Source organism: Fusarium redolens (assembly GCF_020744475.1).
Source record: "Fusarium redolens strain MPI-CAGE-AT-0023 chromosome Unknown BKA55scaffold_15, whole genome shotgun sequence".
Lineage (NCBI taxonomy): Eukaryota > Fungi > Ascomycota > Sordariomycetes > Hypocreales > Nectriaceae > Fusarium > Fusarium redolens.
The window spans coordinates 1,136,568-1,153,070 of record NW_025763678.1 but is presented as its reverse complement, the minus strand read 5'-3'; the positions used below and the strand labels follow the sequence as shown (position 1 = coordinate 1,153,070).

General features: G+C 49.8%; 8 protein-coding genes across 8 annotated transcripts; 6 read left to right on the top strand and 2 right to left on the bottom strand.

The window, feature by feature from the left end:
- Nucleotides 1-56: 56 nt before the first annotated feature.
- Nucleotides 57-3,030, top strand: BKA55DRAFT_129853 (uncharacterized protein). The gene is made up of 4 exons (XM_046184824.1): nt 57-1,448; nt 1,515-1,939; nt 1,997-2,271; nt 2,335-3,030. Exons 1-4 carry the CDS (start codon nt 277-279, stop codon nt 2,704-2,706), a joined length of 2,244 nt encoding a protein of 747 aa, XP_046045675.1. The 5' UTR covers nt 57-276; the 3' UTR covers nt 2,707-3,030.
- An 11-nt stretch (nt 3,031-3,041) lies between these two features.
- Nucleotides 3,042-4,692, bottom strand: BKA55DRAFT_578336 (FAD dependent oxidoreductase-domain-containing protein). Its single transcript, XM_046193696.1, has 2 exons — nt 4,056-4,692; nt 3,042-3,962 (listed from the first exon to the last, which is right to left on the bottom strand). The coding sequence occupies exons 1-2, from the start codon at nt 4,629-4,631 to the stop codon at nt 3,108-3,110; spliced, it is 1,431 nt and encodes a 476-aa protein (XP_046045674.1). The 5' UTR covers nt 4,632-4,692; the 3' UTR covers nt 3,042-3,107.
- A 652-nt stretch (nt 4,693-5,344) lies between these two features.
- On the top strand, nt 5,345-6,967 carry BKA55DRAFT_543328 (amino acid permease/ SLC12A domain-containing protein; the record flags this gene model as incomplete). Its single annotated transcript, XM_046190581.1, has 1 exon — nt 5,345-6,967. The coding sequence occupies one exon, from the start codon at nt 5,345-5,347 to the stop codon at nt 6,965-6,967; it is 1,623 nt and encodes a 540-aa protein (XP_046045673.1).
- Nucleotides 6,968-8,331: 1,364 nt separating this feature from the next.
- Nucleotides 8,332-9,054, top strand: BKA55DRAFT_520560 (putative 2-haloalkanoic acid dehalogenase; the record flags this gene model as incomplete). Its single annotated transcript, XM_046188434.1, has 1 exon — nt 8,332-9,054. The coding sequence occupies one exon, from the start codon at nt 8,332-8,334 to the stop codon at nt 9,052-9,054; it is 723 nt and encodes a 240-aa protein (XP_046045672.1).
- A 60-nt stretch (nt 9,055-9,114) lies between these two features.
- BKA55DRAFT_597236 (fungal-specific transcription factor domain-containing protein) lies at nt 9,115-12,173 on the bottom strand (the record flags this gene model as incomplete). The annotated part of the gene is made up of 7 exons (XM_046196048.1): nt 9,115-10,075; nt 10,142-10,312; nt 10,372-10,994; nt 11,057-11,145; nt 11,200-11,462; nt 11,509-11,679; nt 12,115-12,173. 7 exons carry the CDS (start codon nt 12,171-12,173, stop codon nt 9,115-9,117), a joined length of 2,337 nt encoding a protein of 778 aa, XP_046045671.1.
- An 84-nt stretch (nt 12,174-12,257) lies between these two features.
- Nucleotides 12,258-13,971, top strand: BKA55DRAFT_129767 (uncharacterized protein). The gene is made up of 2 exons (XM_046184822.1): nt 12,258-13,357; nt 13,431-13,971. Exons 1-2 carry the CDS (start codon nt 12,470-12,472, stop codon nt 13,887-13,889), a joined length of 1,347 nt encoding a protein of 448 aa, XP_046045670.1. The 5' UTR covers nt 12,258-12,469; the 3' UTR covers nt 13,890-13,971.
- On the top strand, nt 13,972-14,519 carry BKA55DRAFT_129768 (uncharacterized protein). Its single transcript, XM_046184823.1, has one exon. The coding sequence runs from the start codon at nt 14,054-14,056 to the stop codon at nt 14,399-14,401; it is 348 nt and encodes a 115-aa protein (XP_046045669.1). The 5' UTR covers nt 13,972-14,053; the 3' UTR covers nt 14,402-14,519.
- A 689-nt stretch (nt 14,520-15,208) lies between these two features.
- On the top strand, nt 15,209-16,336 carry BKA55DRAFT_543324 (endo-polygalacturonase; the record flags this gene model as incomplete). Its single annotated transcript, XM_046190580.1, has 2 exons — nt 15,209-15,412; nt 15,461-16,336. The coding sequence occupies 2 exons, from the start codon at nt 15,209-15,211 to the stop codon at nt 16,334-16,336; spliced, it is 1,080 nt and encodes a 359-aa protein (XP_046045668.1).
- Between the last annotated feature and the right edge of the window lie 167 nt (nt 16,337-16,503).

Sequence of the window (16,503 nt, the reverse complement as noted above, 5' to 3'; positions counted from 1 at the left end):
GAGCTGCAGGGAACATCGCAAGGGGCAGTGCGGGGTTTGAGTTAATCGAACCTACTCTGGACAAGCTCTCCCCCGGATATTCAGAAAAGCCGGAACCAAGAATTGCGTCGGAACATTGAAGATGCTTCCGGCACCATCCACACGTACCATCTACCATTAGCCGAACTCCAAATAACGCCGCCGCCGAAGTATACGGTCAAGTTCACTAAGCGGCAGTCAGGCAGGCGTTTGTCATGGGGCCAAAAGCTGGAGTAACACTGCTCGGATAACTCGAACATGACGGATCACAACGGCAACGACGGCTGGCAGGGCCTGCAGCTTGGCTTCGTCCCTATCAACCAAGCAGACTCACCTCCTGAATCTAAACGACGCCGCGCGTACTTGTCTTGCGAACGTTGCCGTAAGCGTAAGACTCGCTGCGAGCCAGCATCGGGCCAGAGGAAGCCGTGTAAGCGATGCTCAACCGACAATCAACTTTGTGAGTTCAGAGCGTCGCGAAGCACCAAGAGAAAGCTGTCGCTTCCAGCTGGAGATGCTGAGCCAGTGTCGCGTCACAATCATACGTGCACCGATATCGACATCCCAACTTCGACACCACTTGCGCCTCGAGACGTTCCAGTTCGCCCTCCCAATGAGAAGGTATACATCGATGACGTACTCGTCGCCGACTGCTCCCAGGGTCCAAGGACCACAACCGCACCAGACGCACGAGCACGGCTTATTTCTACACATATACATAATGCATCAGATGCCCTAGACCTTCTCACATTCGCCGCGAGCGGTTCTCTGGCCTACAACAGCCCTTCGGCCACGCCTAGCCGCGAAAGCCAAGTTTCATCTGTTACCCCTCCGACTGCTATCTCAGATACACCCCTCAATCTGGATAGAGCATGGAAAAGCTTTTCCCTCATTAGAAAAGGAATTGTATCACAACAAGAAGTGATGGACTACCTAGGCTTCTTCTTTGATCGATTATGGCCTCTGAAACCAGTTGTACCGTCTTACTACCGCGATAGGAGCACTTATGGCCAGCTTGTTGCTGAGGAGCCTCTTCTGGTGGTCTGTCTCGTGACTCTCTCATCGAGATACTTTCCACTGCCCGGAGATCATGGTGAAATCAGGTCCGAGCGTATACACTGGCAAACGTGGAGGATCCTCCAGCGATCCCTCCAATCCGTCATGTGGGGGTCTACCACGACGCGCTCTCTTGGAGCGATAGCGGCGATGCTGCTTCTGATCGACTGGCATGTTAAGGCCATTAATAACCCGACTGACTTCACGGAAGGAGATGATGAAGCTCATGATTATGCCGATGGTCATACATATGGTTCCAGGGTTTCGTCAAACAACACAGACTCACTCATTGGACAGCGACGGTATGGGATGGTATCACTAATGGAAAAGCTGAATATTGTATCTCCGGCATATCGGAGCAACAAGATGTCATGGTAAGCATATCACATGCCTGATTGTCTCATCTATCTGAATCGAGTGCACTCATGACTGTGAAATAGGATCCTTCTTTCCAACGCCATTGCTTTAGCCCACGAGGGCTGCTGCTTCCAGAACGAATCGCCCGGCTCCACAGTCGCCTCCTCCAGTCTGGACTCTACCAAAAAAGAATGGAACGGTCTTCTCTGTGTGTTCATATACCTCGCAGACGAAGGCCTCGCGACTCGCCTAGGTCTAGAGCCCTTGCTACCCGAAAAGTCGAGACAAATAGTCAAAGACCGATTCGCGACGACATTCGCCGAGTCTCTACCGGACAGTCCTCTCTGGGAAGGCTATTTCGAACTCTCTATAGAGACTCGAAAGGGAAGAGAATTCTTGCACTCCTTGAAAACCCCAGGTGCATCGTTTGCCGACCTAGATCTCGTCCCTCATTTAGAACACTTACGAAGGGCTCTGCATCGCTGGAGACGGCAGTACTACCATCATGGTGGGTTCAAGAGATACTTCATTCGCGAGAAAAGATACCTCGGCTTACAATCCTTAGATGTCAAATCGTTATTAAATGCATGTCTTCTTATGGAGTTCTACTACATAAACTTGTTCTGCTTCGCTCCGGCAGCTCAAGCCGTACAAATTGGTTCCAGAGCCGTGCCGCAAGAAACACTTCAAGCCTTGTCTGAGTTTGAGGACCAGGCAACACAGGCCAGCCACGCACTTCTATCTATAGTTGTGGATGACCTGAAGCCTTCAGAGCTCATTAAATATCTACCAGTTCGATGCTGGCTATTCATCGTTGCTGCGAGCCTTCATCTGCTCAAGGTACATTACAGATTCTAAACAGAAAGATATCCACATAGACATCTAACAGGCATAATACACTAGGCAACCCTAACAAAAACCCAGGATGTAAATCGGGAACATCCAAATATCCGTCTTCTACGTCGTGTTATCAATGCAGTCCACAGTGGCTCTCCAGATGACTCGCATATGGCAATCCGATATGCCAAGTTTCTGGGTATTATGGCACAGATAGCTCTGCCAGCCGCGTCGAGCAGCCCTGATATAGCATCAAGAGGAGGAATGGGGGAATACAATGGTGATGCTGGATTTCAGCTGAATGACGGCTTCGAGGAAGTAGCCTATGGTTATACATTTAATAATGTGACAGTTGAGGGAGTCAGTGACTGGAATGCTCTTCTTGACTTAGACTTGGCTCCAGATCTTTTTATGTGGTGGGAGTCTATGTATAGTTAACATGCTTTTCCTCATTGAGTTTCTTGTCCTTTTGGTGCCTCTTTAATCTATTCTGTTAAGCTGCTAAGCTTATCTTGGGCTGCACACAGCAAAGTTTTAAGGGCAGAGGAGCCAACGCTCTGCCATCGTGGAGCTATCTTACTCAATTCTTCCGCCACTATGGCAATATTGGCTATGCTGCCATGGATGGTGGATGGGATGCCTTTGATGCCGCTACTGACTTTACCAATGACGCCAGCTGGCTTATTAGTAGCTTGTTCCAGGGTTAAAGATAGATCCATATAATGGCAGAGCGGCTTTAAATTAAACGTAACTCTGTTATTTATATACTTTGCCTATAAAGGGTATATTATATCTGATATCGAAAATAAATTAATTATTGTGTTTTCAGTGTTCTTATGCTATGGTTTTGTAGTAGAAAAATTGCCAGTGCCAATAATATCACCATCTTCTTCCTGACCATTCTGTGCCCGGTCAATGCGGAACTGGCTTGTCTGAAACAAGCGAGGCAGTTTCGTCTCCTCAAACTGAGTCCCTTGGGACACCATCCGAGCCAGCTCTTTGGCTGCCAACCAGATGACAGGCATGCCGTGCCCATTAAACCCAGCTAGGATGAATTGCCCGTCTTTGTTGGGAATTTTACCAATGTGTGGATTTGAGTCATATGAATAACCCATGACGCCGGTCCAGATATTGCTCACTTTGGCACCAGTCTCTTCCCAGCCGCGGTAGGTTCGCTGCATGTAGTCCTCGTAGTAGTCCTTTGCAGAGTCAATAAGGACACTGTCGTCCACATTGTCATACCACTGTTCCTTGAATGGCCGGAACAGGGATGATGCACCACCTACGATGATGCTGCCATCGTGTCGAGGGATAAAGTACGAGAGTGTATTATCCTTGGTGCGCGTGATGTACGAGTTGTTCAATAACGGCGCCTTAGTTCCCTCTGGGACGGTGATACGACAGCAAATGCCTTTACAGGGGATAATGCTTTTGCTGTATTCCGGGAGAAGCGCTGAGACATAGGCGTTGTTGGCGTGGATGACCTTTCCTGCTCGCATCTTGCCACGAGGCGTCTCGACGATGAACGAGCCGTCATCCGAGGGGTCTGGCGTCACGGACGTGACAGGTGTATGTGCCTGGATGTTGACGCCTGCAGCAAGGAGTTGTCTTGTGAGGTGCATCAAGAATTTGTAAGGCCACATGGTCCCGGCCGTGAAGCTTGCGCATGCAACAGCGCCCTTGACACCGCAGATCTGTTTGATATAGATGGTTCAGTCAGCATATGTCTGCATGAACGTCTTTGGGCCGCACACAAAGCAATCTGGGCTGATATTGGGGCCACTTACGCCTTCTACTTTTTCGCCTGTATAAAACACAACATCATCCATATACTCCAAGTTCTGGGACACCATTGATTGGTAGACGGCCTCCGCTTTCTTGGCCGAGTCCTCGTTGCACCAGACATCAATGGACCGGGTAAGAGTGAAGTCGCAATCGATCTTCTCTTCATCAATGATCTTCTTGATGGCGCGCAGGTTCGCAATCTCAAACTCGGCAATCTCAGCACCAGCGCGCACGCCGGCTCGATCTATGTAGGTGGGAATATGGCCGTAAAGGTCTGGCCTGCAGTGTCCGCCGTTGCGGCCAGTAGCACCAGAGCAGATGCCCCTGGCCTCGAGAATGCAGACGGACGTGGCGCCGGCATCGCGGACGAGGTTGTGCGCTGTGCTAAGTCCTGCGAATCCGGCGCCGATGATGACGATGTCGCTGTAATCAAGTAGCTGCTCTGAGGAGCGGTGGTCGCGCAGCTCAGTCACATCCTGTTGCTGCTGTTGTTGCCAGAAGCACGGCGCTGGGTTCGGCACGGGCATGCACTTGGGCGTACCGGCGGTGCGGGATGCGTTACCATTTGAGATGGCCATGATTGCGCTGCGATGTGATGAGAGTTTGCTTACAGGATCAGGATCAATATCAGGTATAGAGTGAGCTTACCTGGAGACATGCACTGTTTTAGTTTGGCTGAACTTTATTTATAGTATTGTGTCATCTACTTCGCTCGGATTTGTCAGATTTTGTTCTGTTCGCTGGGGACTGATTGTACACAATTAGATAGACCGGACTCGGACTCACCGGGCCGGCATTACCCAATCTGGACAAATGGTTCCGGCCCCGGTTGACAATGCCGCTAACGCTATATCGCGCATCGTGGATGGAGTAGCATAGCATACAGGGCCCTAAACTTCCAAGTAGTCAAAGATAGCCAACCTGACCTTGACGTGCTCTTCACATCTCCAAAGCCGGTCGACCCCGGTCTGATCTGCAGCTATCTAGCCAGATCTTCCCCATACATACCTAGGCCTACCTTACTGATAAGCCGTGGGCAACTGGGGCCGTTGCTCCAGGTCCAAAACAGATAAAGCCGTTTCGTAATACGGGGAAACAAATGGTCATTATCCTCGCATTTATGTCGTTCCCCAGAACAAAATATCTTGACTTGATTTAATTTTCTTTTCTCTGCTTTGCTTGCTTACTTGCTTGCTAGTGCAGCAGTCTCCAATTCGAACCCCTTTCCTCTCTTGGCGAAAACTAAATGTCAACTCACGACGCTTCGCCCCAATTTCTCAAAGTTGACGCCATGCCTTCGGAAAAGAAGCTCGATGGTCCTGCGGCTGACACACGGCGGGACAGCGATGTCGAGAATATGGCTGGAACGATCGTGGAGTCTCACGAGCTCAAGCAGGGTCTACATCAACGACACATTCAGATGATCGCCCTGGCGGGCACAATCGGCACTGGTTTGTTCCTCAGCTCTGGACGAGCCATTGCCTATGCCGGTCCGCTCGGTGCGTTCCTGGCGTACCTGATCATTGGCTTGGCCGTTTCGAGCGTCGTCTGCGGCGTTGGCGAGATGGGTGCTCTGGCGCCTCTCAGTGGTGGCGTCATTCGCTACGCTGAGCTCTTCTGCGACCCTGCTCTTTCGTTTGCCAACGGATGGAATCAGGTCTACTCATACATGGTCTCCATCCCCGCCGAGGTCGTCGCGGCGGCGGTCATCATCGAGTACTGGGTCACCATCAACAGCGCCATCTGGATCACCGTGCTTGGCATTCCCATGATCGTCAGTTCGCTGCTGGCCGTGCGCATCTACGGCGAGCTTGAGTTCGGCTTCTCCATAATAAAAATCATGCTCATTGTTGGCGTCAACATTATGGCTCTGGTCATTACCTGTGGCGGTGGTCCAAACCACGAGGCCATCGGCTTCGAGTACTGGAAAAGCCCCTACGGGCCCATGGTTCAGTACCTCGGCATTGCTGGGTCTCTGGGTCGGTTCCTGGGCTTTTGGAAGACGCTGAACAATGCGCTTTACGCCTACTCAGGCATAGAGAACATCACGCTGGCGGCTGCTGAGACGAGAAACCCTCGTCAGTCTATCCCCATGGCTGCCCGACGTATCTTGATCCGCATCGCGCTCTTCTACATCGTCACCATCTTCATGATCGGCTTGGTCGTCCCGTCCACGGACAAAAAGCTAGTGCCATGGACGGGAGACGCGTCCATGTCGCCGTTCGTCATTGCTGCCCAAAACGCAGGCATCAAGGCTGTGCCGTCCATCGTCAACGCTGTCGTGCTCACTTCGGCTTGGTCAGCGGGTAACTCCAACATGCTTGGCGGTTCCAGAATCCTATACGGGATGGCATCTCAAGGCCAAGCCCCGTCCATATTCCTGCGTATCAACAGATTTGGTATCCCCTATGTCGCTGTTTCCCTCTATGGCCTCTTCATGGCCCTGGGATACATGACCCAGTCCGACTCGGCTAGCACAGTCTTCACCTGGCTGCAGGATCTCGTCTCCATCTCTACCCTGGTCAACTGGATCACCATCTGCATCGTCTATCTGCGCTTCGTCCACGCCTGCAACAAGCAAGGGATTAATCGCCAAAAGGAACTCCCTTGGGCCGCTCCTTTCCAGCCTTATACAACCTACGCGTCTCTGGTCTTGTTTGTTGTGCTTTTCTTCACTGGCGGCTTCACGACCTTCATCCATGGGCAATGGGAGACCGAGTCGTTTATTTCAAACTACTTCAATTTGCCCTTCACTCTCATTATGTATTTCGGCTATAAGCTCTGGTTTAAGACCAAGGTCATTCCATTGGAGGATGTGCAACTTCGTCCTTTGATCGATCGTTACGAGAATGAGCCAAAGGTAGAGCCAAAGCCTCGGCGCGGACTTGCAAGACTGAACATTCTGTGGTCGTAGCTTTGTGGGATTTTTTGCTGTATTGGCTTGATATACGTGGAGATATCATACGTTCGCAAGTATCAATCGCTTTGACATAGTGTAGTTATTGTTTATTTTATAAAGACTTGCCTCTGATCCACCCTGTGCTTCTTAAGCTGCAAACTGGAATTCCTATGTGAGACTTTGGTAATTATCAGTGTGACGTGCATAAGATTTGCAAATTCAGTTCTCTTGCCAATAATGGGGCTTCGATTGGGTGTGCGACTGGCTACATAGCATAGCACAGCATAGCAACTATTGCTCTAGACTCGCATCGATGCGCGCAACAATTGTCATTCAGTCAAAAGTGCAAGATAATTCTGCACTTTGCGGGGAAAGTGGAACAGGTGCGAAATGCCGAGAGCGTATTGCAGATTCTCATGGAATTCATGACGGCTAGCTTGGGTTTTTAGCAAGCCAAGCTACTACAAGCCTCGAACTAATGTCTGGCACACTATACCCTATTAGGGCCAGATCTCCAGAGAGGCGTTATGGAACTTCTTTTATCCAGCTTAGCTGACTCGCTCAATGTTTATCAGTTAGCCAAATCACCTAACCCAGGGCCGAGCTAGCCGTGATGGATTTCATGAGAATTTATGGAACACACATCCCTTCGACAGTGGTAGTTGAAAGACTCGAGGTACGCTTCATCGACCCATAGTCCCTGTCAGCAATACGCTGATTGACTTGACTAAGGTTTTTGAACTGGGTGGAACCCATCGTGCCTCGTCCCATCCCCCTTTTGGTCGGCTTGAACAAGGTACAATGTACCTACCTGTCACTAGCGTGAGCGTAGCTCTGCCCTTTACCCCAGTCCAAGGGTTAGATGATAAGATACGCGTAGATAACTTCTGGGGAAAGGATAAACGGACCGGAACAGCGGCAGCTGCGTGCTCTTATCACTCGAGTGTCTTGTCTCATTCTACAAGACACCGCTAACCTATTCAAAAGCCGCTAGCCTAGCTCCGATCCGGAGCCACGAAAGTCGAGTCCCAAAAGTGGAGTCCCTGATAATGATGACTGATAGGTAGAGGATGGATCAGCCAATCGTGTCGAACCGGACCGGCCCTGCTCCATCAGGCTAGATCAAGATGAAAAGGCGATAGTCGGTGCAGTACGGAGTACAGAGTATCAGTGTCCATAGTCATCATTGGATAAAAGAGACCATTTCACGCTGATGTCGGTGCTGTAACTCGTCTCTTCTTGAGATAATTGTCTACTACGTAACCTTAGGTCACCACGCCTTGGTTTTATCTGCATCTCGTCTTGCTTCGCCGAACTTTCTTTCCCCGCTCTCTTCCATCCTCTAGGATTGCAACCAGGGTTGGCATCAAGCCCCCATCATGACCAAACAAAAGCATGTGGTCTTCGACGTCGTCGGCACCTGCGTGTCATTCGATGCCTTCTACAACGGCATCGACCGCGTCATTGGCGAGAAGCTAGCTGCCAAGAACATCACAGCCAATGCATTCGGCTATACTTGGATGACAGCAGCCGAGCTGGAGTTCACCTTTCTCTCCGTTTCTGAGCGCCATCGTCCCTACAAAGATGTGTTGCGCGCCTTGTTCTACCGCACGCTGTTCATGGTTGGCGTTGCGGCACCACGGGAACTCGCCACAGATGCTGAGAGGGACGCCTGTGTCCAGGCATACTCGGACCTCCAGTTGCGACCCGGAGCGAAAGAGTGCTTTGCAACATTAAGAGACGCCGGCTTCACAGTATGGTGTTTAACAACAGGCGATACTAAGCGTGTGGGCGGATACTTTGAGCGCGCTGGCGTTGACATGCCGCTAGACAACCTCATCAGCTGCGATGGACAGGGCGTGGCCAAACCAGCGTTGGCTGCGTACAAGCCAACCCTGGCTCGATTCGCACCAGATGATATCAAGTGGTTTGCTGCTGCTCACATGTGGGACGTGTCTGCTGCAGTCAAGGTTGGGTTTCGAGGTGCTTATTGCACTGTATATGAACAGGATCCCTGCGCCGAGATATTCGATGCGCAGATGGAGGTTACGGCTGACACGCTACCAGAGATGGCAAAGGGGATTGTAGAAGCATCGCTTTAGTTTTGGTCTTTTTTACATAAGCTGAATCAACCTCATTTTAACGTAACTCGCTTGCAGTGCCTAGTTTCCTCCATGAGGCCCTGTAATGAATCGTCCAAGTATTTCGGTCTCGGTTTGGGTAAGCCATCCATCAGACGGAGAGAGATTTTCAGTCCCAAAGATGGGTAGTTGAAGTAGAGGATCAGCCGTGGGGTCATAACCACTGAAAAAGTCCATACTAGACAGGGCCTCAAGGTCTACAGGCCAGCCAGACACAGAGTCTATCTCTGCTTGACCACCTGGGGCATTCGGAGCCGCAGGTGTAGTAGCGTCTTGCAAATTCTTGCCTGCCAAGTTGGCTCCCCAGCTGCGGAATGCTTCGTATTCCGAACCGAAGTATCCTTGGTTACGGCTGCCGTCGTCGTGCGGTCGTGCTCCAGCGTGCAAGCGAGCAAGCGCACGCTCAAGCGACTCGATCAAGGAGATCTCAGACCGCGCTGACTCCCCAGCAGCAGACATTTCCCGTATCATATCCAATCCCTCACACAACGACTTGCGGAATTGGTCAGAGAGATTGCGGATCGAGTAGGCAATCAGCACGAGCAACGATGCCCGACACGCACTGTATTCGGAATACGAGGCCCGGGCGAGGCCCATCCCGCTCGATCGTAGCTGCTGACAGATATCAAGGGCTTCTGTTGCCGCTTTTATGCAGTCGCTTATCAGCTCTTCTCGACTAGTCGCCGGTTTCGAGGCACTTCTTTCGTTGACCCCGGGGCTGTTTTCGGGGACGGACGGGCTTGTCGCAGACTCTTGTGTTTCTCTCTTTAATAGAAACGGCCTTCCGACAAACATGCGCACCAAGCAGTAATCGAGGCTGAGGTGCATTGCCGAACGGGACTGTGTCATTGTTGGCTGCCCATTCACGTCGATTGCATCCGGAGGGAGAGATTGCCACCATGTTGTCAAGCCGTCTTTTTTGGCCACAAGCCGCGATACAACTGTGACTATCTCTTGCTTTCGACAGTTTCGCAAGATGCTGCTGTATGGGTGTTATTCATAGGGAAGTGTATTTTGTCTCGTGCGTGGAGTTTAGGGCGTGACTCACATTTCGTGATACAAGTCTTCGAGGAAGTACATCAGCTGTACAGAGACTCGAGTATAAGAAGCCCGTTTGCGCCAGTCCTCTGATTGCAAACCGTCCTGATGCATGGGTAAACTGGTATCGATATTTGACCGAGACACCGAGATAGGCCGGCCATGGAAAATAGATATTTTTCTTCTCTCCAGTCAGCGGAACACGTAATCCAATTGCCGTCCGGGGAGGCCTTAGCCTACCTTTCCAACACGTAGGTCGTCCACCAAACGCGATTTCGAGTTTCGATAACGCTTGCGTTAAAGGCGCTGTTGCTGCATTTTCTATGCATGCCGTTCTGTATCCCCAGCCTGGTGGCCAGGTTAACGTAGATAAACCCCAGGCCAGAAGCGTCAATCGGCAGGGAATAGTATCCAAATAACAGGCATGCCTGCACACTTTCGAGGGACGAGATCTCAATGATCTCGGGAAGCAGCCGGATTGCTTGTTGGTAAAACATGGCACCTATTTCTTCCTCTAAAAGGCCTGACGTCGAGGTGTTTTCAGGACCCTTGGTGTGTTCAAGATGGGCGTATTGCGTTCCAATGGCAAGAACTGTCAGGAGGATGCTGACCGTCACTTCACCACCAGCTTGGGCCAGACTCTTAGGGCTCTTGTATAGCAATGCTAATTTCTCGAGAACCCAGCTTTCTTCAATAAAGAAGAGGTAGCTCTCTGCGAACTTGAAAAAGACTGTCACCAGGAAGTTTGATATATTGCTGGGGGGGAACGATGATATGGCTGCCGACAAGTGATTATGCCCAGGGCGTAGATGATGGGCACGTGGAAAAGCGGATGCATAGTCATCATTTTGACTATTGCCTTCCTACATATTATTAGTTATCGAGGTATGAATGAGAAGCATCGCCAGTTGATAGTGAAACATACTCGGCGGCTCTCCGGCTCTTGGATTTGGCTCTCAATCAGGTTTTTGATACGCATAGAGAAGTTCCAATACGAGAATTCCCCCGAGAAATCTGTCATGATTTAGTATCCGTACTCAGTGCGAGTGAAGTATGAGGTCAACGAACGAGCTGTCGTATCTCCAACTGGTTGCATCGTACACGCCTCATCATCGATCTCCAATGCCTCCAGATTGACCTCCAACCCTTCCAAGTCCCTCGGGCCACCGGAGGCCGAATTTAGACTCTGATGGTCGGCTTCGAGTCTGTCTGCTATATCGGAAAGGTTCTTGGTGTCAAGCGAGATTCCTGCCATGGTGTGCCGCAATATCCGTTCCATGTGTTTTGAACGTTCAATCAGCTGGCTCATATCTGGTCTCCGACGGCTTTCCCTGGGAGGTGTCAGACATGCTCTCGACAGTCGTTGAAGCTGCTCACCTCGGAACGTAGGCACGAAACTCACGAGGTTTTGGGGTCGGATCTGTGTATCTACATGCTCGTTGAAGATGGGAACACCTCCGGCATGGGACGTCACCCTCGCATTTCTCTTTCAATCGACGACATTCATCGCACCTATCGCATCCAACATTAGACGAATTGGGTATATCCCTCCCTGGCTTGTCTAGGAATCTTACGCTCGGGAGACGCGTCTCCGATGCTCCATCGCCACTAGGTCTGTACCCGACGGTTACGTATTAAATCAAGTAGGGAGCCTACTATGAGATAAGGGGATTTGGGCAAGCATGAATGCATGTTCCCCAATGTTGGCCGGGGGCTAATTACCTACCTGTAACTTTCCTGCACCCCGCTTTTCCAGCAGCCATCCCAGAATGGTTAGTAAGTGCATATTGTCTTATCTTTAGTTCTCCATAGGGTAGGCTTAAGATAAGAAGATAAATACACAGTTTTAAAAATAAATATACCTAGAGGATAAAGATTCAAATTAATACTATTATTAGAAGATATTTACTTATATAATATAATCTTTATATAAGTAAGTAAGCTTTATGCTATTAGTTATTATGTTCTTATATTACTATCTACCTTATACTTCTTCTATATCCCAGCTTATTATGTTTTACCCGGTTCCACATGATTGCCATAGTGGGTCTTGAGCTCTTGATGTTACCTACCCCTCGCTACCTGTGTGTTGGTGGCGGGTTTGCTTTGTGGGGTCAGCTCAGCAGGCCATTTCTAAATACCCTAGATTTGCCAAAATACTGGTTCTCCCATGTGGGATCTAAAGAGAAGAGTCTTCAGTTGTTTGCTCTCCTATAAGTATTGCCTCTTATGTCACAGGACTAGCTGCCACAACATCTTCTGCCGATTTAGATATCGGATTTACGTCACACGAAAAGATTCACTATAAGATTCACTATTACTTGTTACTGACGAAATCATGCCTTCCTTTACTACAAAACCTCATCCCGTTGTAATTGTTGGGGCAGGCCCGGTTGGTCTGATCACGGCGGTAAACTTAGCAAAACTCAATGTGCCAGTGCTGGTCCTGGAGAAAAGCCATCAGGTCGACCAATCTCCCCGCGCGGCTGTTTACCAGCCTTGTGCACAGGCGGAGCTCCTCGAGTCTGGCACACTTGACGATGTCCGGAAGGAGTCTGTTCTCAATGATGTCATGACCTTCTGGAAGAACAAGAAAAGGGTCGCTTCTGTCGAGAAGACTGGAGGTGTCGACATATTCCCCGCCGGACTTAATTGTCCGCAGCCCAAGCTAGCCAAAATCTTGGTCGACCATCTCCTCAACAAGTACAATGCCGAGATCAAGTTCTGCCAAAAGGTCATTAATATCAACTACGACACTGGAGATAATACAGTCGAAGTCGTGGCTTTGGACACGAATACAAACCTCGAGACCAGATACACGTGCAACTGGCTGGTTGGGGCTGATGGCGCTGGGTCAGCCGTCCGCAGACTCTCTCACATCACATTTGACGGCTTCTCTTGGCCCAAGGAAGACTTCGTCGCAACCAACGTACGCTTTGATTTCATGAAACATGGCTTTTCAACCGCCAACTTTATCATGGACCCAGTGCACTGGTCTGTCGTATGCATTCTGGACGATGATGGCCTTTGGCGTTGTGCCTTTGGTGTTAAGGCGGGAATGACAAACGATGAGATTAGGGCCGAGATTGATGAGCACTATAAGCACATTTTCCCAGTCTGGCCTGTCGAATACGAGCTGGTGGAGCTAAACAAGTATAAGCCTCATCAGAGATGTGCCTCGACATTCAAGAAAGGGAGAGTTTTGCTGGCGGGAGATGCAGCTCATGTGCGTACCGACTCACAGACCCTTGTAACCATATTCCGCGAGATCATCTGAAGTACTAACTGATAGCCTATAGAGCAATAACCCTATCGGTGGACTGGGCTTAACTACAGGTCTTTTAGACGCCGGACCACTAGGTCGCGCCCTTGGTGCCGTGATCAACGGTCGAGCACCAGAAGGTCTTCTTGACAAGTGGGCAAATGCGCGTCGCGACAAGTGGCTCACTTTCACGAATGCCTTCTCCATTGAGAATAAGAGAATGATCCAGATGGCGGGATACAGCGAAGACCCTCTTGGTATATGGGCTGATGACGACGTGGCGAAGGAACATAACATGGAGCAGTGGGTGAGAACGGCAACTCCGGCCAAGAGAGAGGAGGACACTCAGTTCTATGAGTCGCTTTCGGACCCTCATAACCAGGATCTGTTCCATGTGAGGCAATGGAGCATTACGCTTGATCCTCGGTGGATGGAGGAGTATGAGGATCCAGAGGTGGTAAGTTACAGAATCTCGCTTCGGCCAGATAGATTTTGAAAGAAAGTGTATCATGCTTCTGTTATCGAGCGCTAGTCTCATCCGAACACCAGTCGGGGCCTGCGCCACTCGGAATCACCGGAATTAGGTTACGAGCTTTTAAATACTGGCAAAGCAAAGGTGGCTCTCGTATGATAAGGATCCACCTTTTCTTCTTCTAAGTAATGTGGAACGACACTATCAACAGCCATTACAGTGGTTGTTATGATGACTTGACGGACGAGGTTGCCCTTGAATACACGAAGATGTATACTATAGTGAGGTTAGAAAAGGAATCAGAACGAGGTCGCCTGCATGGCGACATGTCTGACCCTATAGAAACATCAGATTCTTCTCCAATTGGGGGCGCCTTATCAGCTTGGGTTCTCACTGTTCAAGGCATAGAATTTGTCTCGTTACCCGGCACATCTACTGTTCTGGACGATGAAAATGAGATAAATGGGTTCTTCGAAATTCGAGACGCTGTGCTTGTTTCCCCCATTCAAGCCGCCATGCCCCCAATCACACTATGACAATATAAGGAGAGCTAGGGAAGAAAGGTAGTCTGTGTAACATTTAGTGTTAGACTTAAAGGAGATAAAAATCAACGTTAACTTAGTAAAGTCAAATCCTAAAAAGAATAGAGTTCGCCGTTCCGTTGCTAATGAAGAAGGTAGTGTCAGCTCGTGACGATCACATAATCTGGGGAAATACACCCACGAATTAAAAGAATTACCGACGTGCCTTATTGCCGACAGCTTTAGGGGAAGCTATATTAGCTAGTGCAGTTGAGGAACTGTATTGCATCTCCCACTTGACGATGGCGGGCAGCTTGCAGTAATTCAATTATTCAACAATCGGCTGACAGACACTTGGAATGCCTTCAATGTGCCGGGCATCCGAGATGGTCCAGATTCTAGACTCATGGTGAAACATGACAGGTGCTGTGGAAAAATGCAGTCCACCAATTGACTAAGCTTCTTATAGGGTCGAGGTTGGCGTTTCAATCTTAACCCCGGTAGATTGGGGGCGATGTGGAGCACTCAGCTAATTCTCGAGCCTCCCAAAACTAAACTCGCGATCCCTAATCAAGATGCTGGGCCGATTGCGTCGTTTGACACGGGCCACTATCACGGCTGAACGGCATCTGTACGCGGCTACCCATGATGCAGGTACGCGCTTCAGATATAGGGAGTATGTAGATTTAGTTTATAAAAGAGCCGCATGTTCTTGGCATTGTCTATCTTGTTCTCGGCATCAGCATTCCATTCAGCAGTATACTTCAATTCGTATATACACTTTCTCAAAACTTCCATTCTTTTAAAATTCCATTCTTTAACATGTTCTCTTCAATTGTCCTTCTCAGCGGCCTGGTCGCCTCCGCACTTGCGGCCCCAGCTCTTGAACCTCGTGCTAGCTGCACTTTCACCGATGCGGCCACTGCCATTAAGAACAAGGCCAGCTGCTCTACTATCATCCTCAACAACATTGCCGTTCCTGCTGGAACCACTCTGGACTTGACCAAGCTCAAGGATGGCACTCACGTAAGCCAACTCAGCCTTTCTCTCATCTAAATCTAACAAAACTTGCAGGTTATCTTCCAGGGCAAGACCACTTTCGGCTATTCCCTCTGGGAAGGCCCTCTTATCTCGTTCACCGGTAACAACCTCCTCATCGAGGGAGCTGCTGGACACTCCATCGACTGTGAGGGTAAGAGATGGTGGGATGGCAAGGGCAGCAACGGCGGTAAGAAGAAGCCCAAGTTCTTCAGCGCCCACTCTCTCAAGAACTCAAACATCAAGAACCTGAACGTTCTCAACACCCCCGTCCAGGCTTTCAGCATCAACAGCGTCACCAACTTGGGTGTCTACGGCGTTACCTTGGACAACTCTCTTGGCGATACCCTTGGTGGACACAACACTGATGCTTTCGACGTTGGCTCCTCCAACGGCGTGTATATCTCTGGAGCTATTGTCAAGAACCAGGACGATTGTCTCGCCATCAACTCTGGTACCAACATCACCTTCACAGGCGGCAACTGCAGTGGCGGCCATGGTCTCTCCATCGGATCTGTTGGTGGACGCTCTGATAACACCGTCAAGACTGTCCGCATCCTCAACTCTTCCATCTCCAACTCCGACAATGGTGTCCGCATCAAGACCGTTTCTGGCGCTACTGGTTCCGTTTCCGATGTCAAGTACGACACCATCACCCTCTCTAACATTGCCAAGTACGGTATTGTCATTGAGCAGGATTACGAGAACGGCTCTCCTACTGGAACCCCCACTGCTGGTGTCCCCATCACCGACGTCACCATCAACAAGGTCACCGGCACTGTCAAGTCTAGTGGAACTGATGTCTACATCCTTTGCGCCAACTGCAAGAACTGGACCTGGACCAACAACAAGGTTACTGGCGGAAAGACCTCTACCAAGTGCAAGGGAATCCCCTCTGGCGCCTCTTGCTAAGTGTTGAGTTTGGCGAGGAGATATACATGACGGTTGTGTAGAACATAACATATAGCTGGTACTATCTTCTGTTTATTTGTTTTCTTTGTATATATAGTCTATCAGCTAATACTATTCTTTCTGATACGCAAATCAAATTTTTCCGCCTATGGCAAGTGATAAGAAAT